This window comes from Eptatretus burgeri, chromosome 13 (assembly GCF_056783735.1).
Source record: "Eptatretus burgeri isolate ZD-2024b chromosome 13, Ebu_testis_v1, whole genome shotgun sequence".
NCBI lineage: Eukaryota > Metazoa > Chordata > Myxini > Myxiniformes > Myxinidae > Eptatretus > Eptatretus burgeri.
In genome coordinates, this window is record NC_140973.1 from 63,461,329 (window position 1) to 63,486,568 (window position 25,240).

The 25,240-nt window shown below is 45.9% G+C and overlaps 1 protein-coding gene across 3 annotated transcripts in view; it reads left to right on the forward strand.

Annotated features, from left to right (window-relative positions):
• The first annotated feature begins 1,431 nt into the window (after nucleotides 1-1,431).
• The window catches only part of GUCY1A2 (guanylate cyclase 1 soluble subunit alpha 2), a 118,659-nt gene continuing 94,850 nt past the window's right edge, over nucleotides 1,432-25,240 (forward strand). For 2 of the 3 annotated variants that reach the window (XM_085852776.1, XM_085852778.1), the window contains exon 1: nucleotides 18,627-19,435. In XM_085852776.1, coding sequence (XP_085708902.1) covers nucleotides 19,220-19,435 — 216 coding nt within the window. In that variant the 5' untranslated portion in view covers nucleotides 18,627-19,219. Of the gene's footprint in view, nucleotides 3,580-18,626; nucleotides 19,436-25,240 lie in introns of those variants that run through there. The other variant, XM_085852779.1, reaches the window with a different exon arrangement.

Here is a 25,240-nt window from a genome sequence, read left to right on the forward strand (position 1 = left end):
TATATATATATATATACATATATATATATATATATATATATATATATATATATATATATATATATATATATATATATATATATATATATATATATATATATATATATATATATATATATATATATATATATATATATATATATATATATATATATATATATATATATATATATATATATATATATATATATATATATATACATATATATATATATATATATATATATATATATATACATATATATATATATATATATATATATATATATATATATATATATATATATATATATATATATATATATATATATATATATATATATATATATATATACATATACATATATATATATACATATATATATATATATATATATATATATATATATATATATATATATATATATATATATATATATATATATATATATATATATATATACATATATATACATATATATATATATTTATATATATATATATATATATATATATATATATATATATATATATATATATATATATATATATATATATATATATATATATATATGTATATATATATATATATATATATATATATATATATGTATATATATATATATATACATATATATATATTAGCAATTTTTCTTTTATGGGTATTAATCGTGTTCGAACGCTTCACTGTACAACGGACTCAGCCCTTATATGGGTCTTCCTGCGATGACGTTGTCGTGTGGGCGGTCCTTTATTCCAAATATGGCGTGGTGAGAGTATGATGCATCGCGGGGGGACTTTAGCGAACTGTTGCTTTTGCAGTCAAAAACTTATTTCCCTCAAAGGTGCAAGTTCATCGCCTGACACTAAACAGGGGGTGTGTTTCTGTTAGTAAGCAGCTTGATATCGCTTGCCAAGCGGCTTGCTTGCTTCAAAGCGCTCAAGCAAGCACTCCAACGGAACGGAGTGATCGGCACCGCTTAACACCTTGGCGGTCTCCATGCAAACAGTGCCATCGTTGTCGTGGTACTCGAGCAAATTCTGTCCGGATCGTCGAGCGTAAAAACAGTGACTAGATGAAAGTACAAATGGTATTGAAGACTGAATTAAAGAAAGACAAAACAAGCCAGAAGGCGACATGGCTGCTCGCTCGAGATGGAAAGCTGGCCGACGCGACTCGCCGATATTCATGGACATGCTATCAATCAATTTAGCACAATAAATACGATTATCACAGCCCTCTTAGTTTGCGCCCAGAAACCCGCCTTGTGAAATTTCAGGCATGTTTCCAAAGAGACTCTAACAAATGGCAGCCCTGGTAATTCCATTTATCAATTCGCTAAAGATTTTATTTTTTATATGATGCTGTAAGACATTCTCCTTGGGCACAAAAAAACAGGTCCCTCGGAGGTCCAGTTTTGGAGGTATTGATTTTTTTTGTACAGTCCACAATAAGTGTACGATGTACGATAAAGTATTTTAGCTGTTGCTAAGCAACGGAGGTGTGTATAGCAACCATTCATTTTTGTGTACATGCTCGCCACATTGTACACATTTCACCCAAGTTTCATCAAAATCAGACTCTTTCTCTTAGAGATATTCACAATTAACCGTTTCTGAAATGTTCGACATGTACTCGCCCAAAACCTATCTCCTCCTACAAATATTTTTTGTTAGGACTGCAAATTGGCATGAAGGGAGCTCGATAGATTGTGCACAGAGCTCTAAGCTTCGATTTTTCGATTTATTTTTTGATTTTTTTCGATTTTTTGACCACTTTAAAGGGCCGTTGCTATGCCGTTACTAGGGCCCGGGGTCCCATATTCGAAAGCACACGATTCCCAGAAATATTGGTCCTACCTATCAAATTTCATTGGAATCGGTTGAGTGGTTTAGTCCCGAGGCTTGACCAAAGTTTCGCGGACAGACAGACAGATGGAAATGTCGAGAATAAGGGTGCTCTAAGAGCAGCCAATATTAAGACTTCCTTACATAAATGCAGACCTCCTTGCCCAATAACGTGATGGAGCTATCTATCTATAATTCCAGCAATGTGTGTGTGTGTGTGTGTGTGTGTGTGTGTGTGTGTGTGTGTGTGTGTGTGTGTGTGTGTGTGTGTGTGTGTGTGTGTGTGTGTGTGTGTGTGTGTGTGTGTCTGTGACCACTGTTTCTCGACAACCACTGCTACGATCTAATTGAAACTTGCCAGGTATATTGCTGGGGACCTGTGGATGTGCCTTTTCAAGGTTTGATATTAATCAGACAAGTGCTTCCCAAGTTATGGCCATTTATTTACCAAACCAATAACAGGACACGTTGCTGCGTGGGCGTGGCCGATGGGGAAGAGATCCTCAGCCACATTCCTCATTACAGGTTACAACGTACGGACTTCTGGAGAGTGATGACTTCGTGTATTCCAATAATTTCTCGATTTCTTATGCGCATTTATAGATAAACACAATGCCCCAAGTTATGATCGTTTTCATATTAGAAGGTGTATAAATTTCGGTAACAACAGAGTGAGCTGGTGTGCTCCGAACCAGGAAGTAAATTTTAAACACGCGATAACCTACGATCAAAAATAAGCAAGTAGGAGACAAAATTTAAACGGTTGTTTTTTTGGTACCTTTAGATGTTTTTTTTGTTGTGTTGTTTTGGTACTTCCCCCCCTCCCCCTCAGAAAATGGTGTCAAGCTGCAGAGAAAGTAGTTAACTGCACATCTATCTATAATTTCAGCAGAGTGTGTGTGTGTGTGTGTGTGTGTGTGTGTGTGTGTGTGTGTGTGTGTGTGTGTGTGTGTGTGTGTGTGTGTGTGTGTTTGTGTTTGCGTGTGTGTGTGTGTGTATGAATGTGTGAGTGTGTGAGTGTGAGTGTGAGTGACCGCTATTTCTCGACAACCACTTGTCCGATCTAATTGAAACTTGCCAGGTATATTGCTGGGGCCCTGTGGATGTGCCTTTTCAGGGTTTGATATTAATCGGACAAGTGCTCTCCAAGTTATGGCCATTTACTTACCAACCAATGACATGACACGTTGCTGCGTAGGCCGGTGCACGGCTGGCCGATGATGACGTCACGGGCCGTGCCGGTTACCTGGCAGCGAATGTCATAGCAAGCAAAGACAGGGAGGTAAACTTGATTTTAATTTGGATTTTAATAATTCCAGCAGTGTGTGTGTGTGTGTGTGTGTGTGTGTGTGTGTGTGTGTGTGTGTGTGTGTGTGTGTGTGTGTGTGTGTGTGTGTGTGTGTGTGTGTGTGTGTGTGTGTGTGTGTGTGTGTGTGTGTGTGTGTGTGTGAGACCGCTGTTTCTCGATAACCACTGGTCCGATCTAATTGAAACTTGCCAGCTATATTGCTGGGGATCTGTGGATGTGCCACTTCAAGGTTTGATATTAATCAGACAAGTGCTTCCCAAGTTATGGCCATTTATTTACCAACCAATGACGTGACACGTTGCTGTGGCCATTTATTTACCAACCAATGACATGACGCGTTGTTGCTTAGGCCTGTCTGCGTTGGCCGGTGCGCGGCCGGCCGACGATGACGTCACAGGCCGTGCCGGTTACCTGGCAGCGAATGTCATGGCAAGCAAAGACAGGTCGGTAAACTTGATTTTAATTTGGATTTTAATTAACTCTGTGTGTGGAAGTGTGGTTGGCGTGAGAACGCGATAGCGAAGGAACGGCCTGTGTGTTTGTTGTTTCTGGCTCGTGGTTTGAAAGTTTTTGGGTTTTTTTGTTTGCACGTGCTGCCACGCACGTACGTGTAAGTTATGATTGAGTAAGTTGGAATACCAAGTCCAGTAAGTAGTAAGTTATGATTGAGCATCTGGACCCCGATCTGATTATGATCACAGAAGCTAAACCAAAGGCTAACTCAACTAGAATCACACCACAACCTCTCTTTCAATTGCAAGATACAATATTTTTTTTTTTAGTAATTTGGATGTGGATCAAAGCAACACGATGGAGGATTGAGATCGACATTGAATCTCATTTCAGCGAGTTGGTGTTCTGTTACTTTACACGGAAGGGAGAAACTTCTCATGGGATGTGTTCACCGCAATCCATCAAGTAGTTACTTTAATAAGAATCAATTAAATGAGCTTTTTGGAAACATCGGTAATAGATGTCCGAGTTTCATATAGTTATGAGGAAAACACATTTTTTTTAGCCAGCGTGTAGTCAATGACTGGATAAACTCCCCAAAGATGTAGTTGAGGCTGTAAAGCTCCACTGCATTCAAAAACAAGCTGAGCTAGAGGGGGAGCACTCGGGAGAGTGCAAAACATCCGCCACCAATACTGCTGGGTCACTCAAGTGAACCTTATATCTTATTCATTAAATATGATGTCAACAGTGCTGACAGAGTTGTAGTTCTTTTCTCCAACATTTTTTTCGGGGGGGGGGGGGTTGGAAATCACTTAAAACATGAGGAAATGCAAAAAAAGAAATCGAAATTTTGTTGAAAAAAAAGTTGCAAAAATTTTTTTTTCTCTAACAAATTTTTTTTTTGGGGGGGGGGGGTTAGAAATCACTTAAAACGTGTAGAAATGCAAAAAAATAATAATTTTTTTTCTCTAAATTTTTTTTTTGGTGGGGGGGGGACCAAGTCCAAAATCTAATGCCATGATCCTTGGACCATAGCTAACCCCCCCCCCCCACCAAGTTTCGTCGAAATCCGTCAAGGAGTTTTTCCGTAATACTGTTCACAAACAAACAAACAAACAAACAAAGGGGTGAAAACAGTAACCTCCGATCTTCGATGGCGGAGGTTAATAATGTCTAGTCTCAATTTAGATTCCAGACCGCTGTATTGCTCAGCGCATGTTCAGCTAAAAGTACAGACAGGAATATTACAGGATGCCCCCTCCTTTCCCGTGAACTGATATGATGAAGAAATAGGGTCAGAAGGAGGAGCTGCCAGGCTTATCTATGGACCCTAACCATTATGTTGTTGTTGTTTTTTTTTGGGGGGGGGGGCATTTGCAAGTTTGTAGATCTTGAAGAATTAGTATGAAAAGTAGAGAAACAATGAAAGTATGAAATGCTCATTTCAATAATACGAGCGTTTAATAACCGTCTCTTCACTGATGGAATACCAATCTTTGGAAGATTGCTGATGGAAGATGGCTAATCTATGCGGCAAGAACAAAAAAGGACTGCATTGCATCAAGAGAAAGGGGTGACATTAAGAGGGAATTAATGTTGAGGATTCTGCTTGGGTAGAGATTAGAGATTGTAAAAACAGTAAGATACTGGTAGGATGCTTTTTATAAGCCTCCAGGTGTGAAGAAATTGAAGGAAGGAGTTCATGAAGAATTCAAAAGGGCATGTGGTGAGGGAAGAGTACATTGATTATGGGAGATTTTAACTTGCCAGGGATAGATTGGGTCCAGGAACAGGGAAAGGGCAGAGAAGATGAGGATTTCCTAGTTTTAGTCCAGGATTGCTTTTTAGTTGGTCAGGTCAGGTTAGATCTGTGGCCTGCTACAGGTACCATGTAAACCCGTACTAACCTGTTCCATGGTCGGGTTGTCGGCGACTAAACCGTCTCCCCCACCAGGTTTTTTGGGGAGGAGGGTGTTTGGATATGGACACCCAGCAGGATTAAAAACAAAACCTGTCAAAGGGCGGAGGAGCTCCTTGTGAGCCAACGGCCATCCATATCTAGTGCCTAACTGTGTCTGTGGACGTCCTCCTGCAGAACTCCGGCCACCGTAAAACCCTTCATTCCGAAAAACACAAAAACGCAAAAAAAAATCTGAAAACCCACTCCGTGGGAGTACCAGCTTCCCTTCGCAAGGCAGCGCACCGGATGATGGGATTGGGGCAAAGCCTTCGGGACCCCCAATCTTTGATGATAGGAGGGAAACCGCGGGGTAACATTCCTGGGTCAGAGTGGTGCTAAGGTGTTGTCCACCAGAACGTGGTCTCCTTGGGTTAACTTGAGGCGGTCCCTTCGAGTGGGTGCCTGGAATGTCTTATCCCTAAGAGAGGATGATCACCTTCCTCTGTTATCATCTGAGCTCCAGCGTTTGGACATCGGTATTGCAGCACTCTCTGAGGTTCAGAGACCGGATTGCGGTGAGATAATGGTGGGTGGTTACACCTACTATTGGTCTGGTCGCTCTGATTGTTACCATACTCAAGGAGTTGCTGTTGCTGTGTCCAATAAGCTGACCCCAATGATAATTGAGGTAACACCGGTCAACGAGCGTATTATGAGACTAAGGATTCGTCACTCCTTCAGTGTCATTTCCCTGGTCTCTGTTTATGCTCCGACTGAGGAGAGTGATCTCACCATGAAGGATGCATTCTACGCCACGCTCGAGTGTGGTTGATCAATGCCCCAGACGAGATACACTTCTAGTCTTGGGGGATTTCAATGCATCGACTGGAACTGATAGGGATGGTTATGAGACATGTGTTGGTCCCCATGGTCAGGAACTATGAACCAGAATAGCACTAAGTTCCTTGACTTTGCAGGAAGTCATGGACTTAGGGTGGCTGGTTCATGGTTTCAGCGCTCACAAACTCATCGCTGGACTTGGTATTCCAACGCTGGTGGTGTGGCTAAGGAGATTGACCATGTCCTCGTTGATGGTCGCTGGAGGATGATCCAGAACTGCAGAGTCTACCGGAGTGCTCAGTTCATCAATACTGACCACCGGCTTGTTGTAGCATTTCTAAAGCTGCACCTTAAATTGGAGAATGATACCATCCCAGCCGAGGCTGGATGTTGTCAAGCGCAAGGATGAGAGGGCAGCTGAGGAGTTTGCGAACAGGCTGAGTGGACATTTGGGGGGTCTGGGTGCTTTGGGGGTCCTGAAGAGTTGTGGAGTGCCTTCAAGACCACCGTCCTTGATGTTGCCGGTGGATGTCTTGGAACTCACCGCAGGGCAAAGACGAATTTTCTCTCAAGGGACACTGGAAACCATTGACCAGAGTCGCAGGGCCAGGCTGAGTGGCAGAGCTGAGCTGTTCAGGGAGCTGAGGTGTAAAACTGTACGTGCACTGAGGGTGGACAAGTAGGCCTATGTGCGAGGAATCTGTGAGGGGGTAGAGCATCACCTGTGGACAGGTGATTCTCATCCCGCTTACACGGGAATTCGCGCATTGCGTTCAGCCAAGCCCATCCCTCGGAGTACTGCAGTTAGAGCAGAGAGTGGTAGGCTCTTGACAGAGGAGTCTGAAGTGAAGGCCCGCTGGGCCGGTTATGTTGAGCGGTTGTACCAGGCTGATCCCCCAGCTGTCGAGTTGGAAGTCAAGGGTGTTACAATCCCTGTTGCTGACCCTCCAATCAACTGTGGTCCACCTTCGCTTGTGGAAACACGGGCTGCGGTGAACTGGTTGAAACAGGGTAAAGCTTCAGGGATCTGTGGCATCAATGCTGAACTTCTCAAGGCTGGTGGAAATGCTGCACTCGTGTCGTTGCATGCAGTTTTGTGCTCTGCCTGGAACACAGGCATCATCCCAACTGACTGGAAGAGGGGCCTTGTTGTCCCTCTCTGGAAAGGGAAGGGTGATCGCCAAGAATGCAACAACTACCGAGGGGTGACGCTGCTCTCAGTGCCGGGCAAGGTATTTGCTCGGATAATTCTCGATAGGGTTCGCCACCATCTGCTTGAGCACCAGTGTCCAGAGCAGTCAGGTTTTACACTAAAGAGGTCAACGATTGACCGTATCCTTGCTTTTCGGATCCTCACCGATTGACCGAGAGTTTCGGCAGGGGCTGCTTGCAGCCTATGTTGATCTCTGTAAAGCGTTTGATTCAGTGAATCGGGATGCCCTCTGGAGGATTCTTGGTGTTCGTGGGGTGCCACCAAAACTGATCGATCTGATGTCTGAACTCTACTACGGTACTGAGAGTGCTGTGAAATGTGGTGGTACCATCTCTGACTTATTTCCAGTTGTTACTGGAGTTCGTCAGGGGTGTGTACTGGCCCCCACACTTTTCAGCACTTGTATGGACTGAATTCTAGGGAGGATGTCGGAGAGATCAAGCTGCGGTGCATCGTTTGGGAATGTCAAGATGTCGGACCTTGATTTCGCAGATGATGCAGTCATCTTTGCGGAGACTTTAGATATCCTTTTAGGGGCCCTCGAGGTGCTGAATGAGGAGTCGGAGCCACTGGGATTATGGGTTTCTTGGGTCAAAACTAAGATCCAGGCTTTCGGTGACATCTTGGATGCTGCTGTCCTGTCTGTGTCTGTTTGTGGTGAGGATGTTGAGGTCATGGAGAGATTCACTTACCTTGGCAGTGATATTCATGTCTCTGCTGGCTGCGAGTCAGAGGTTAATAGACGTCTGGGTCGGGCCTTGGGAGTTATGGGGTGTGTCGCTGCCGGTACCTGTGCGGGAGGACAAAAGTCCGAGTCTTCAGGTCCTTGGTACTTCCAGTCTTGCTCTATGGATGCGAGACTTGGACTCTGACCAAGGATCTGAGATGGAGACTTAACTCCTTTGGTACCAGGTCGGGGAGCATTTTGAAGCAAGTGACCATAACATTGTGTGTGCATCGATTCTGTTAAGGGTTAGGGTTCAGGATAGTAGGGTAAGCCTTTTAGATTTTAGGAAGGCAAACCTTGGGGGCATGAGGAGAGAGTTGGGTGATGTAGATTGGGAGAAACTAACAACAGGAAAATCAGCATCAGAAAAATGGGAAACCTTCAAGGACCAAATGTTTAGAGTGCAGAGTAAGTACATTCCAATAAGATGTAAAACTAGAAGCAGTAAGAGACCAGGGTGGTTGAGCAGTGAGATAAGGAACGCTATTAAGGAGAAGCAGAAGGCATTTGTTAGGTTTAAAATAACAGGACTGGAGTTAGATTTATATCACGACCGGTGTAAACAGAGGCAAGTTAAGAAAATAACTCAGTCAGCCAAAAGAGAGTATGAGAAGGACATGGCTAAGAATATTAAACATAATAGCAAGGAATTCTTCAAATATATCAGTACAGGGGAAAAGTATATCAGGGGAAAAATTCATCTGCATTCGGGTTCGGGTTCATCTGCATACTTCAGTGATACAAGGTTTCAGCCCTCTGATGACTTTTGCAATGCGACTGGCCTTTCGGATTCATCCTGTGCATACCCACTGGACAACATCCTTTTGAATGTGTTCAAAGCTGACCCTTCACCCATTTATAAACTGCTGGAGCTTATGTTACAAAACGTTTACCCGAGATAATTTGCCACCTCGAAAGTCAGGAGTTAATTCATAGCTGCATTGATATCTGTGACTGACACTCTTCAATTGTTCAGCACATTGTCTAAATTTCATCCAAGAGCTCAAGGAAAATTATGGAATTTTTGATTTTGTCCATCAGCAGACATTTATGTAACATCCATGTTGTAAACTCCACGCTGCATACACACACAAAGTTAACATTTCATGACGATGCTGTTTTCAGCATGAGCGTTGCTACCCCGCACATGCGAAGCGAAAAGTGGGGTTAAGCAATTGGTTCACTTTGTCTGTCTGTCTGTCTGTCTGTCTACAAACGTGAGTTTATGATTCAGGAACAAATTAATTTCAATTAAATGTTATATTTTTAACACGACTTGGAACATGAATCGGAAAACGAACCTGTAACATTTGATATTCGGTCTTTCCTGGAGGAATGGTTAGCCATCTTCCAACTTTGCTTTAGGGAGGAAGAATGGGGAATATGATGGCATATGATCGACTTCGCTTTAGTAATGTATTGCAAAGAATGGCAAAAAGGTGGTGGGGGGTGGTAGTAACAATGAAGAAGCAATCACAAATAATGCTATTTAATCAACCCCTTACACTTATCGATCCTTTGTGCCGATGGATCAAACGACGAACGTGAGCCATAATTACCTAATCTTAAAGGCCTTCACTCATACAACGGGAGATAGACAGAGGGAATCACAGAACAAGAAAATACCCTGGCCGTGCCTGGCAGAACACAGCAGGAACCAATGTAAATCACCAAGTAGTGTCGAGCCTGGTGTTGGCTTAATGGTTGGGGTGGCGGCTTGGGGTCCTGAGTTCAAGCCCCGTCGGCCGCTGAATTATTACACCTGGAGGTTGACTCAGCCTGTCATCCTTCCGAGGTCAGCGAAATGAGTACCAGTTCCAGTGTGTGTACTGGAAGAGGGGCACTGCATCAGCGACACAATCGCGCTTCAAGAAATGATAGCTACCCCAGCAGCTAAGCTGCCATACGACCACCACCAAGTAGTGTCCTTGCTGCAGGCAGAACACAGGGTGAGGCTCGTGGGGTGGAGGAGAGGTGCGGCTTGCTAGGTGAGGGTGTGGATTGGCCGGATGCTTTGTAGGTTTGAGGTTCCGCCTTCCACTAGATGGTTATTGGGCATCTCCTCCATTCCGCCTCTGCCTGTGTGGGTGACGCGGTTGGCCCCTCCTCCACCCGACTGCCATTGGTTCTTGTCCTGACCGGATGGCGGGGCGAACTCCTTTCCCTCCCTGACCTGATGCAGGGTGGCACCACGGTCAACAAGAGTGTGAGGCAAGGACGACATTTTACCACCAAGATAGCACCTTGACACCTATCAGAATCTAAAAAGAGATTTATGACAGATAAAAAGGGATAAGAACATTAAATATCACCTAGCAGGGATGATGATTTTTAGACATACACAATAAGGTGGGTTTGACTTCTCCAACTATACAAGATAGTGATGCATATCTGATGTCACATTTAATTACTTATACATGGATCTTAAACACTTAATAATGCAATAAATACGCTATATTAAGCACTTATTAACCCTTGGGAGTCATTTCCACAACACTACCCACACCTTCCTCCTTTAGACTCTCCGAGTGTGCTCTCAGAAGATGGGGGCACTACTGGGAATGACTCCATTTATCATACAGTACAACTCCCCATCCCAGTCTAAAATCCTCTATGTACAACAGAAATTCCAGAACAATGGTGTTCATTTCCGTAACTAATACGTTGCTCCACTAAAGCTACTCACTCATCTGCTATGCATGTACTTAACAACACTAAATCCAGATGCAATTTAAACAATAATAACAAGTGGTTGGGAAAAGGAGTGGATGTAACAGGAGGGCCTCTTCTTCTTCTTTCTCCAAGGAGTCTGTAAGATACTCAGGACTCCATGTTGGGCCAGACCGGAAGTGACGTTTATTCGCAATCACGGAGCACAACCAACCACAACCGGAAATCAACATACTGTTACGAATTTCGGTCCTCCCGGCGTGCGATCGGTCACGTAACTCAAATCGCGACCGCGCCGCCCACCGGAGCGGACAATTCAGTCGTGACCCTCCGTGGAACTACCGCCAGGAGCTAGTCACGGGTGGGTCTTTCGACCACACCACAATCGTGCCAATCGGCCACCCGCGCAGGATAGGGTTGTTCGCCAAACTCGACCTACCTAAGTACCTGCGCGGGTAGTTAACCGGGCGATCGTACCTCGCTGCTGGCTGGCTTAGGACACAAACCGCTTAAGCGGTCCGTTCCATGCTTCAGTGATAACCGAGCGGTGTTATCGCCGGCCCCGACGGACGTGATTATTTACCCGGTGCTTACACCCTTCTACCAATTCCTTCCGTGATGCAAGATGGAACTTTCAAACAAAGGAAAGGACGCAACGAAACGGGGAACAGTTCAACAAGCACATTTTTTACGCACTCAGACAAGGCAAGCACGTATTCACAGCCATACAGTAAGAATGCAATTTACAAGCAAGAGTTACAACCGAATAAAGCAATGTTTATTTACATGCACTTAAACAGTTTCTACTTTACAAGACACGGCACCACAACACGCATTCAAAGAAAACACAAGAAAAGACCCCCTCATAGACAAGGGAGTCAGACTGGGCCCGTGGGCCTAATGCGCGTGGAACCTGGATGAGCGGCCAGGTCCACGAGACTGAAGGGTTCTACCCGCTGCCTCGTGGCACGAGGGCGGGCAAGCCGCAATGTCAGCGTAGCTGTGCCTGGCTTCGTGCCCCTGGCGCGGTCGGCGAGCGCTCTCCGGCGCTCCCCGTCTGCCTTTCCCGTCGGCTTCGATCTCCGTCTCCTGACTCGACTGCACCGCCGACACTGCTGCTGCCACTTCACTGCTCCCACTCTTCTGCGCTCTCCAGACCCTCCAGACTTGACTTTTCTGCCGACACTCCGCCGCTCCCACTTGACTGCTCTCACTTGGTTCTTGACTTTTCTGCCGACGTACTGCACCGCGAGCTGCATTGGGCTCGCACTTATATAGCCCGGGGGAGGGGCGTTTATGTAAATTTCTGGATCACAGCAGGTTCGGAGGCGGGGCTTTGCCACCCGATGCTCAGCCATTGGATGGATGAAAAGGGGGCGTGAAGCATTCCTGATCCGCTTTTTGAGGCGAAAGGAACGCATTCACAGCCCATGGCACGACATGTGGTAGAAAGGCGGAGGTGGTGGGAGTTTGGTTGTTGGCGGGCGTCGTTTGAGAATGGCGGTGAAGCGATGTTTGTGGGGTGGAGTTGTGGAGGGAAAGAGGCGAAGGTGGTGGTGTTTGAGTTGTCGTTGCTTGGGAATGATGTTTGTGGTGGCGATTTGATTGTTGGGGGATGGTTGGTACAAAATAATGATAGAGAAAAGAAAAAGGGCTATCCCAAAGGATCGCAGCCCGGTGAACATGGAAATTCCCTCAAAACAACGGTGGGGAAATCTAACTACACACATACTTATCGTCATAACTGATCTAAGGACCCTTTATGGTGTATTGCGAATTTCCACAGCTGTAACAATACGTTAAATCTCCACCTTCAGGGTGGCAAAAGCAGTGACCAAAGTTATACAAGTTAGTGTGGAACGCAAAGCGATTCAGCAAGATGAATATATACTTGATAACTTACTAGCCAACCGAGTCAAAACCAATTCAACTCTTAAATACAACTACAAATCAACCGGTAACCAACTCAGTGCTGACAAAGATCCAAACTTGGTAAAGGCAAAGTTACAATTCATCACAAATCAAGTTTATCTGGTCGATGACTGATACGACCACTTCTAGTACGAGTTACACAAGGGGAGACTGTAGGCCTCGGCGGGGTGACTGCCCTGTCTGGCTCAGGCAGCTCAACAGAATGCGCAGCATCGGTATCTGGAGGCTTAAGGTTTGACAAACCGCTTGGGCCGTCACTGACCTCACAAGTAGCATTATCAGCTTCAATGAAAGGCCGATAGAGGTTAGCACCCTCGTTGGCTACACTGGTGCTCTTACGTAAATGTCGACGATTACGGCGATAAGTATCACCCATGTCTCGGGACCGAACCACATACGAACGTGGCTCCGAGTGCTGCTTCACAATCACAGCTGGTATCCACCGTTTGGAACCCGGAGAAGGTTCCATTCTAACTTCGTCAATTGGATGTAATGGTGGAAGATCTTTGTGTGTGTGACGATCATTGTAGAACCTCTGTTTAGCTTTCTCCAGATCGAAGTGTCTTTTCACAGCAACACGGTCATAAGCCATAGGTACTAGAAGACTACGGGCAGTGGGCAGGGTATTCCTCGGACGTCTTCCCATCAGTAGTTGAGCAGGCGAAAGGTGGATGCCTTCCAATGGCGTTGTGCGATAATCCAGCAAGGCCAGCTGCTTGTCCGAACATTTTCTCCAGAGTCGTTTGATGGTTTGTACAGCCCTTTCAACTTCTCCATTTGAACGTGGATACCCGGGACTAGATGTTCTAACACAGATACCGTCATCTTTGCAGAACTTTTTCAAAAGTTGTGAGTTGTACATTATCCCATTATCATGCCATAGAGTCTCTGGCAGACCGTGGCGACTGAACTGTGCTTTCAGTCGCTCAAGCGTTGTGCTGCATCGTAAATCCTTCACTTCGTCCACTTGGATGAATTTGGAATAATAGTCAACCGTTATCAGGTATGTCTTACCATCAAATTGGAACAGGTCTGTCCCAATTTCACTCCAAGGTCGATCTGGTGTAGGAGTCGATTTCAGGGGCTCAGCAGGCAAGCAGTTTTGATAGCTTGTACACTTGGAGCAGTTCTGAACAGTTTGCTCAATGTCCGCATTCATGGAGGGCCAGTATAAAACTTCCCTGGCTCGTTGTTTGCACTTGACTATTCCGAGATGCGAATCGAACAAATTCCTGATACAGCGAAGTCGAATCCCAGTCAATAGTTGGGTGTTCAAAGTTCATGGATGCCATAGTTTATATGTTTCGAATACCAGCGTCAGATGGCGTGGATGTACGGAGATATTTGCAGATCCCACTTCTGACACCATGTAAGATACTCAGGACTCCATGTTGGGCCAGACCGGAAGTGACGTTTATTTGCAATCACGGAGCACAACCAACCACAACCGGAAATCAACATACGTTACAGAGTCTTTTGAAGTCTATGAAGTCACTGGGCCCTCCTATCTGGTGTAAGACTCCTCACCCAACACTACCAGGCCCTGGGTCCCGGCACAAGTGTCTTCGGTGACCACAATGCCTTCTCAGCACCCGGTGCTCCCCATTGGCCAAACGGTCTCTCCTCTACCGGAGTTCCTCGTGACCTGGAAGACTCACAACAATAATATACAAAGGCTCACAAGACCACTCAATGCAAGGTGAGTCTTCGGCCCATGTGGCCTTGAAGCAAAGGTCTCCAGCCCTTATCGCCCACAAAAATGACAGCAGGTGGCACTGCGGATGACATGGCAAAACTGGCAGATGAAATGGCTGGCAATGGCATGCTGACAGACAAAGGCATGGCTGGACTGGAAGGCTAAAGGTAAGCTGGACAGCTGATAGGAAGCTGGCAGATGGTATGAGCCGGCACCAAGTGGAACGATCTGGCAACTTGTCTTGTCGTGGTTGGCGGCATGAGCGTGCAGTGACAGCAGGTAGGGTGGCTGGCTTCAGCCGACATGTAACTATCCTGAGTTGCCCCGTTAATATAATTTCCAGCTCCTGTCCCACTAATCCCTTCTAAGCTAATCCGTCCCTCCTGGGGCCCCCTTACCCCATTAAACCAGGCTTAAACTCATCACGAACAATTTGGGACGCAATGGGTCTGCGCAAAAGCCAATTGCGCTACTCTGATTACCCAGTGGCTGCAGACATCAACAATGGTAACAAGGAGAGCATCCCTATGCTACCCTAACATTTCACAAAACATATTGGAAAAATATATTGGGTATATGGAAAAATTTTGAAGGAAAGAACGGAATGTATGGGGAATTGATCCATGGACGTGTAGGAGCCATTTTGATGTAAGTTAAGTCGGGAAACTGAGCTTAAGTGTTGCATGTCACCACACGGGGAGGGGGGGTGGTGCTGTGTTAAATTAAGTTAGGCTTAAGGATAATTCTTCCCAGTCTGTGATTGCCCCCTGTGACCTTTTCCTATGTTTTTGCATTTCAAGACCAGTGATAAAAAGGGATTACATTCTTAAAACGACAACAACCGAGCTGCACGTCCAAGCAGGCAAAAAAACCTGCCTCCAGGAGGACAACTAGCAAACCACGCCCCGGGAGTGGATGATTGATGAGTGTGACGTCAGAGTGGAGGGAAGTTAGGTTCGGAGCGGGAGACGAAGGGGGACGGGACAGAAGCGAGAGAGGCAGGCTCGGAGGGTGGAAGAGAAGGGCATTACGCCTGGCTTCCTCTCAGCATGGTGAAGAAGACTGCACGATTCTTGTATTCATGATGAGGCGAATCGGCTCGCTTGGTGAAGCAAGCATAACGCTGGCCATTGACTGTTGGCTGGATCGTGTGGGACCAGCCTCAAAGCCTCGTGTTGTGCCATTGAAAAAGATGGCGCCATTCTGCAGAGAGCAGCAGCGTCAGCAAGCGCGATTGACAAAAGAAGCTGCACGGCGGTTTATGAGCCTTGGCATTGAGTATCACCGCCCGAATTACCTCCTGTACATTTTATCACTGGTCCCGCCCAGAGAGTGGTTGGGCGCCATTTTTGGTGCATTTTCCCGCGCAGTAACAAAGCGGTTTGGTGACCTTCAAGCGATCGAAACTCACCTCTGGGCACACAGCTAAGTGCTGGGATAAAGGAGGGATTTTTCTTTTATTATTCTGTCCCCTTGTCTGTATTAAAATCTGCGTGAAGGTGCCTCAAAATTAGATTTAGTTGACCGCACATTCCATTTTTATTATTACACTTTTAATTATTACCATTGTAAGTATTTGATTTATTTTCATTAAACCGCCGTATTTATTTAAGTTGCTTGTGATGTCTAATTGTTGTGGGTTCGAGATAAACCCCCTTGTGCTGTGCTCCCGTCTGTTACATGCATTTGCCACCCTCCCATCCCACACGTGCCATAATCTCCCGAGAATCTCGGCTGTTCGCCTCCAAAAGGAAATCACTCGGCTATCCGTCCAGGTAGGGGTAAACCCCCCGGATATGACAATATCTTCCATTTAACTTTAACCCCCCTCTGTAGTGGTTCGAGGTAACCAATTTACCCACCACCCAATGTGTTAGTGCTCTCTCAAATCGGGCCTGGCCCTCAAATTTTCACTGTATGCCATCGCACAATTTCTTGGCTTGGCAGTGTGGCTCCCTTTGCAGGCTCCCTGCCTGACTCAAGTGTGGCATCCTGCACCACTGGGGATCACCCTCACCCCTCCCCCAAGATACCCTCTTAATCTGCCGAATCCTGTGGGGGGTTCTCTGGCCTCCCCACTATTGCCCTCTCTGGCATGTCGTGCCACGAGTCCTTTTTCAAGACACTCTGGCCCACTCTGACAAACTACCTCCCCTCAGGGCTCTATGGTCCACTCGGCACCCTGTGCTCCCCCAGCATCTGGATGGCATTGCCACAAATCCTACACCCAATGAGCCACACCCCCAGCTTGTCAATGACTTTTGCACCTTTGCATTAAAAAAAAACTTTGCTGCCACCAGTACCAACACGGGAATGGCATCCCATTCCAAAACATCTGAATCCCCTCTATCTAATGCCAATGAAAGGGGGAATTCACCCAACATGGGTATATATACCTCCTCCTCTTCTTCATACACATACACCAACTTCTACCATTCATTCCATCATCAAATTACTAAAAATAAATTAACCACGTGCCTCATTCATCTCATCAACCTTGCACTCATTCCTTCTTTCATTTCAGACTCCGTAAGGGCGGATAGAGGACGAAGGAGGAAAGCTTTAAACTATGTCTGCCAATTGTAAAGAAAAATAAATCCAACCCCATACATCAATTTAAACACAGTCTCTAATCCCTTCTACTCCCTAATGTCTTGGTGATACTAGGTGAATGAGTTGGGTAGGTGACAAGAACAAGCCGATTTGATTTTGGTGAAGGTCTGGATCCAGATCCGGCCAATCAGTGGGATACAAAACACATCAACTGTTCAGCCTGGCGAAGGTATGCCCTCTACCGAGTGCCATTCTAGTTAATGTATGGAATAGACTTTCAGGGAGGGTGGGTAGCAGCAGGGACAATTAATTGGTTCAAACTGGATATGGATTAGTACTTCGAATTAATGGGCAAAGACTAGTGCAGGGATATTGGCAGGAATGGTAGATAGATGAGTACAGTATTAGCCAGATGTGATTGAAGTGCGCTGCATGTAAGTTGTGTGTCGTCTTGTGTCCCTTGGTTAGAGAGAATGTGAAGATGACACGGGCTTGTTGGGCTGAGTGACCTCTTGTGTCTGGGTTTCCTTGTGTGCCCTTGCGTTTTGACACCCCCAAGTCTTTGTGCCCCTTTTCCCCCATGATCTGTAAAATGTCCTCAATCTATCCCCGCTCGCATCATAATTTCCCTGTTTTTCTTCCTTTCATTTTTTTGGGGGTTCCACCATACCATTGACCTTTGGTGGTTCCTGAGATGGAAGTTTGTGCTTTGGTTATCTTTCGTATCAACCTTTTTGTTTTGCCAAGGAGGACATCAAGACAGAAACAGTATTGCCCTAGCATGTGGTCCTACGGTATCCAGGTGGAGTTCTCTTCATTATCCCTTTGACCTCCAAGGTACCAAGACCTCGATCACTGTATTAAAAATAACCGAAAAGAAATCTGTGAAACAACTTCAATGACTGTGAGCAAAACTTTTTCCCATTTCGTAATCGGGCACTTTTGGGTGATTGGTTACTCACGGATGTGCTGAGACCAAAACCAGTCGCGTCTCCAAGTGGTATCATGGACAAAGTTTGGAAAGGCTGTTTCATGCACGTCTTCAGGTATTTTTACGTCCATGTCTTTCCTGCAAATTGTCCACGTAGTCATTGTCCATCCTGGTGTTGCCGATGTCCAGCTGCCAATCGCCAATGCACCTTGTCGGTGCTGTGGAATCTAAAGATTGAAATAACACAAGTCCGCCTCTTCCACTTGTTATGACTTTTCAAACGACTGTGTCGTCACTATCTCTGGTGATGTCACACGGTGTGTAATTGAAAAGAAAGGTGAAAATGACATACATGTCTTTACTGTCTATTGTATTTTGAGTAAGCGTGCTGCAGGCTTGGAGCTAGATGCATCGCTGTGTGAGCGTGACACGCACAAGCAATTGCGCCTGCATCGAATATCAGACAGCTGGATTGGAGGGAGTGGGAGTGGGTGGGATGTAGTAAGGGAAGTTGAGAAGAGGGGAGGAGATGGGGGAAAGGTGAGAAAATGGGGACGGGTGGAGGAGGGGAATGGAAGAGGGTCGCAAGGATCCCGAGCGAGATTTGCTGGAACCGTCGTCGTGTGTTCCATTCGTGAGTGCACAGGCACTCGCAACACTTCCAGCTAAGAGTAAGTGCAAGTTTGCTCCATCCCTCCGACATCAGGAGGGAAAGCATCTCGAGAGGCGATCCATGCAGTCTGAGCAAGATTCGAGTTCCTATAAGAGTGGAATCGTGCGGATCGAGGTCTTCACCGCCCAGTTATATCGATGTAATGTATATGCGTCCTGGAATCCAGGTGAGCCAAATTGGACATTCTGTACACACGTCGCACATCCATCCAACGCACTCGCAATTGCTTTTGGAAAATCGGACATTACGTCGCGATACCATCTGAAAAACTCCCCGAGGGTCCTGGGGAGCTACGACCCTGAGAATCCTCACGAGGTGTCGGGTGCCCGAGGAATGAGACATGGCGGTGAATACATCATACATGACATATTGACAACTCCACAATAAACTTCCAAGAAGTCGCCTGTACGTCCCTCGGTCACACGCAATGGACATAGCGATTTCAATATCACAGATGGCGCGCTAGAGACCGCATTGTTTCCACTGGAAGCAATGGATACCCTGCAATGTGTGGATAAAAATGAAGGATCTTACCCTGATCCCGAGCCAGGGCCACCTCGCACTGTCGGGGGATCGTTCGGACGGTGTCCTTTTAGCGCACTGCGGGACTTGTCCAGCAGCAGAGCGAGGACAAAGTGCAAAGCAGGACGAGGGACAAGCAGCGCGGTTCACATCGGAACAACCATACGTAACCTACTGCTACCATCGGTGAGCATACGCATCGTCGGTGTACATGTATAAAGGAGGACAACCTGGGGGTGGATTTGGAAGGTCATGAAATTGGGGTGCATGATGATATACGTCTCTATATGCGAGCCATGTGGAGCGACTACGGGTTGGTTAATATTTACCGAGTGGTGAGTAATGTGCTGCAATTCGTGAAAATGCGTAATCAAGTATGCTATGACACGATAAATGCTCGGTAAGTATCCCACGAGCACACTGGTATAAACACTCACATGCACACGCACACGCCTCTACACTGTCGAGTCCGGATTTGAATCCTGACCCGGCTATAAACTGTCATCCTGGTGTTTCACAGGCAGGGTGATTCATCAATGTGTGTGCCATCCCTCAGATGGACGTGAAACTTGTGTCCCATCTGCCGACGTTAGTTGGTGGACGTTAAAGATCTCAGTGTCTTTCGTGAAGAGTTGACGAGCTATTGCTGGTACCGTCAACAAATTGCAAATTTCTGCTGTAACTACTGCTGGCAGAGGGATGGCAAACTGCTGAGCATCGCCCTGGCCCAGAAACTGCTTCGGCAGAACCAACGCTCTGCAGCACTGAGTATGGTACATCGGATCGATATACGGTATATACCAAGAGAGCAATAGTATGCAAGCATATTATGTCTGCAAACTAACAACAGAAACTGTCTTCCCTTGATGTGTTTCTCCCCGACCTCTAATCCTCCCTGTCAATGTATGATAGGTCTGTTGCTTTTTTTAAACTTTAATCTACGACATCACAAAGATCGGTATGGTAAGATGGCAGCCAGAACACCTCTGGAACTCCCAAGGGAACACTTCTGTTAAGAAATATCTTAACCAACCTTACTTGCATGATAAATACTGCCACATGCCCCCAAAAAGACCCCTGATGGGCAGAAACAAATCGTATGCAAAGAGAATGGCAGTCTACAAGTCACTTGACACTCAAGAGCAGACACAGGCTCGGCTTGAGGATCAACGTGAAAGACAAGTGGCCTTCAGGTCAGTTGAGATGACAGAGCAGACACAGGCTCGGGTTGAGGATCAATGTGCAAGACAAGCAGCCTCCAGGTCAGCTGAGACTACAGAACAATCACAGGTCAAGTTGCGGATCAACGAGCAAGACAAGCAGCCTCCAGGTCAGCTGACGCTCCAGAGCAATCACAGGCTCAGGTTGAGGATCAATGGGCAAGACAAGCAGCCTCCAGGTCAGCTGAGAGTACAGAGCAAACAGGCTCTGGTTGAGGATCAACGTGCAAGACAAGCAGCCTTCAGGTCAGCTGAGACTGCAACACCCGAGATTGATAATCTATATTATCAAACGAGCCGTGTCTGTCTGTCAGTCTGTTTGTTTGTCATGTTATAACTTGAGAATGGATTGACGGATTTCAATGAATCCAATGACGATGGATTTGGGGAACCCCTGAGAAGGTTTGTGTGAATGAGTAAACGGACACACGTTGGAAAACTGCAAACACCAACTTGCAACGCTGGTTATCCCCTTACAGAGGGCAGGATCTCCCAGGAATCCGTGTTTGTTCTTGTCCCATCGAATAGTCATTGCAGCAAAGATTAGTGTTCCCATCAGGGAAGCGACGGGTCTTATATGCTCATTCATACAAAACCATAAAGTCATCATTCCTCAATTTGTTATCCAGGAAATATTTCAATACATATTGCATTTAATTTTCCCAGGCAATGCCAGGTACTTCAGCTAGTGTATTATAAAGCAGGACTCTGTCTGTCTGTCCATCCCCAAACTACTCCCTCAATTTTGTGGGTAGCCCTGCCAAACTTTCTGTGGAAGCTTTTGGGGTTCCAGCGGGTGTACTCAGGTGGTTGGGAGGGTTTCATAAATTTCTCAATTCAGTTGTGATTTTGAGTTTCCACCCATACAAAACTGATCTTTCTCCACATGTAAACACATTCACGGGTTCAGCATTTGCAGCGTCGCCATTTACTGCATGATGAAACATTTACTGGTTCTGTAATATCTAAATACAATTGAGATTTGGAGTTGTCACCTGAACAAAGCTAATTTTTCTCATTCCTAAGGTGGGTCGAGAGGTTTCATAAATTTCTCAAGACAATTATGATTTTGAGTTTCCACCCGAAAAAAGCTGCTCTCTATCTCTATCTCTATCTCTATCTCTATCTCTATCTCTATCTCTATCTATCTCTCCGCTTGTAAACACATTCATGGGTTCACCATTAGCAGTTTCGCCATGTACTGCATGTGGAAACATTTGCTCGTTTGGTAATATCTCAATGCAATTGAGATTTTGTTTCCATCACATATATTGCCGATCATTCTTCACATGTAAACACATTCACGGCTTCGGCGATTTCACAATATGGTTGAGATTCTCAGTTTCCACCCTTGAGATGCCTCAATTTTTCGCATTTTCCACAGTTTTGGGGACAGCCACGCCAAATGTTCTGTGCAGCTTTTGGAGTCCCTGCACGGTCCTCAAGTGGGTGGGAGTTTTCATAAAATTTCTCAAAACAAAACAAGACTCAAAACTTTTTCAAGATTTTGGGCTCCCACTCATGCATAGCATGGGTACATCGTTAGTATAGTTTATCACTTTGAGGATGTCTCCAGTTTATTACCATGAAGATGTCTCCAGTTTATCACCTTGAGAATGTCTCCAGTTTATTACCATGAAGATGTCTCCAGTTTATCACCTTGAGAATGTCTCCAGTTTATCACCATGAAGATGTCTCCAGTTTATCACCTTGAGGATGTCTCCAGTTTATCACTATGAATATGTCTCCAGTTTATCACTTTGCGGCTGTCTGCAGTTTATCACTATGAATATGTCTCCAGTTTATCACTTTGAGGATGTCTCCAGTTTATCACCATGAAGATGTCTCCAGTTTATCACTTTGAGGATGTCTCCAGTTTATCACCATGAAGATGTCTCCAGTTTATCACTATGAAGATGTCTCCAGTTTATCACCATGAAGATGTCTCCAGTTTATCACCTTGAGGATGTCCCCAGTTTATCACTATGAAGATGTCTCCAGTTTATCACCATGAAGATGTCTCCAGTTTATCACCATGAAGATGTCTCCAGTTTATCACCATGAAGATGTCTCCAGTTTATCACCATGAAGATGTCTCCAGTTTATCATTTTGAGGATGTCCCCAGTTTATCACTATGGAGATGTCCCCAGTTTATCACTTTGAAGATGTCTCCAGTTTATCATGATGAAGATATCTTTCGTTTATCAGTTTGAGGATGTCTCCAGTTTATCACTGTAGAGATGTCCCCAGTTTATCACTTTGAGGATGTCTCCAGTTTATCACGATGAAGATATCTTTCGTTTATCACTTTGAGGATGTCTCCAGTTTATCACTGTAGAGATGTCCCCAGTTTATCACTTTGAGGATGTCTCCAGTTTATCACGATGAAGATATCTTTCGTTTATCACTTTGATGATGTCCCCAGTTTATCACCTTGAGTATGTCTCCAGTTTATCACCTTGAGGATGTCTCCAGTTTATCACTATGAAGATCAGGGTCAGGTATGGGAGCATGTGCCAGAACAGCGCGTCGCTGCGTCCACTTTCCGCCGGTACTCCAGGGGCCTCCGTCTGGCCATCCCCCAGGCAGATGCCAGGCCCATCCCCATCTCCTTGAGATGATGGTCAACCTGCTGCAACCATGAGGCACGTGGTCGGCCCACTGGCCTCCTCCACTCATGAGACTCCCTCGCTGAGAAAATCTGGTGAGCAGGATCAGCGTCAGGAAAACGAGCCACATGTCCATACAGCCGCAGCTGACGCTCACGGACTATGCAGGTAACAAATCTCATCCGAGTCTCTCTCAGCAACCGCTCGTTGGACACAAAATCCGACCAGCGATAGCCAAGGATTCTCCGAAGAGATCTGGTACCAAAGGAATTAAGTCTCCGTCTCAGATCCTTGGTCAAAGTCCAAGTCTCGCACCCATAGAGCAAGACTGGAAGTACCAAGGACCTGAAGACTCGGACTTTCGTCCTCCCGCACAGGTACCGGCAGCGCCACACCCCATGATCCAGTGAATCCATGACTCCCCAGGCCCGACCCAGACGTCTATTGACCTCCGGCTCACAACCTGCGGAGACATGAATATCACTGCCAAGGTAAGTGAATCTATCCACGACCTCAACATCCTCACCACAAACAGACACAGACAGGACAGCAGCATCCAAGATGTCACCGAAAGCCTGGATCTTTGTTTTGACCCAAGAAATCCGTAATCCCAACGGCTCAGACTCCTCATTCAGCACCTCGAGGGCCCCCAAGAGGATGTCTAAAGTCTCCGCAAGGATGACTGCATCATCTGCAAAATCAAGGTCCGAGATCTTGACATTGCCAAACGATGCACCGCAACTTGATCTCTCCGACATCGTCCCAAAAATCCAGTCCATACAAGTGCTGAAAAGTGTGGGGGCAAGTACACATCCCTGACGAACTCCAGTAACAACTGGAAATAAGTCAGAGGCGGTACCACCACACTTCACAGCACTCTCAGTACCAGAGTAGAGTTCAGACATCAGATCGATCAGTTTTGGTGGCACCCCACGAAGACCAAGAATCCTCCAGAGGACATCCCGATTCACTGAATCGAACGCTTTACAGAGATCAACATAGGCTGCAAGCAGCACCTGCCGAAACTCTCGTCTGCGTTCGGTGAGGACACGAAGTGCAAGGATATGGTCAATCGTTGACCTCTTTGGTGTAAAGCCTGACTGCTCTGGACGCTGGTGCTCAAGCAGATGGTGGCGAACCCTATCAAGAATTATCCGAGCAAAGACCTTGCCCGGCACTGAGAGCAGCGTCACCCCTCGGTAGTTGTTGCAGTCTTGGCGATCACCCTTCCCTTTCCAGAGAGGGACAACAAGGCCCCTCTTCCAGTCAGTTGGGATGATGCCTGTGTTCCAGGCAGAGCACAAAACTGCATGCAACGACACGAGTGCAGCATTTCCACCAGCCTTGAGAAGTTCGGCATGGATGCCACAGATCCCTGGAGCTTTGCCCCGTTTCAACTGGTTCACCGCAGCCCGTGTTTCCACAAGCGATGGTGGACCACAGTTGATTCGAGGGTCAGCAACAGGGATTGTAACACCCTTGACGTCCAACTCGACAGCTGGGGGATCAGCCTGGTACAACCGCTCAAAGTAACCGGCCCAGCGGGCCTTCACTTCAGACTCCTCTGTCAAGAGCCTACCACTCTCTGCTCGAACTGCAGTGCTCCGAGGGATGGGCTTGGATGAACGTAATGCGCGAATTCCCCTGTAAGCGGGACGAGAATCACCTGTCCACAGGTGATGCTCTACCCCCTCACAGATTCCTCGCACATAGGCCTCCTTGTCCACCCTCAGTGCACGTACAGTTTTACGCCTCAGCTCCCTGAACAGCTCAGCTGTGCCATTCAGCCTGGCCCTGCGACTCTGGTCAATGGTATCCAGTGTCGGATAATTCGGATAACTATGAAGATGTGTCCAGTTTATCACCATGAAGATGTCTCCAGTTTATCATTTTGAGGATGTCTCCAGTTTATCGTTTTGAGGATGTCTCCAGCTTATCACTATGGAGATGTCCCCAGTTTATCACTTTGAAGATGTCTCCAGTTTATCACGATGAAGATATCTTTCGTTTATCACTTTGAGGATGTCTCCAGTTTATCACTATGGAGATGTCCCCAGTTTAACACTTTGAGGATGTCTCCAGTTTATCATTATGAAGATGTCTCCAGTTTATCACCATGAAGATGTCTCCAGTTTATCACCATGAAGATGTCCCCAGTTTA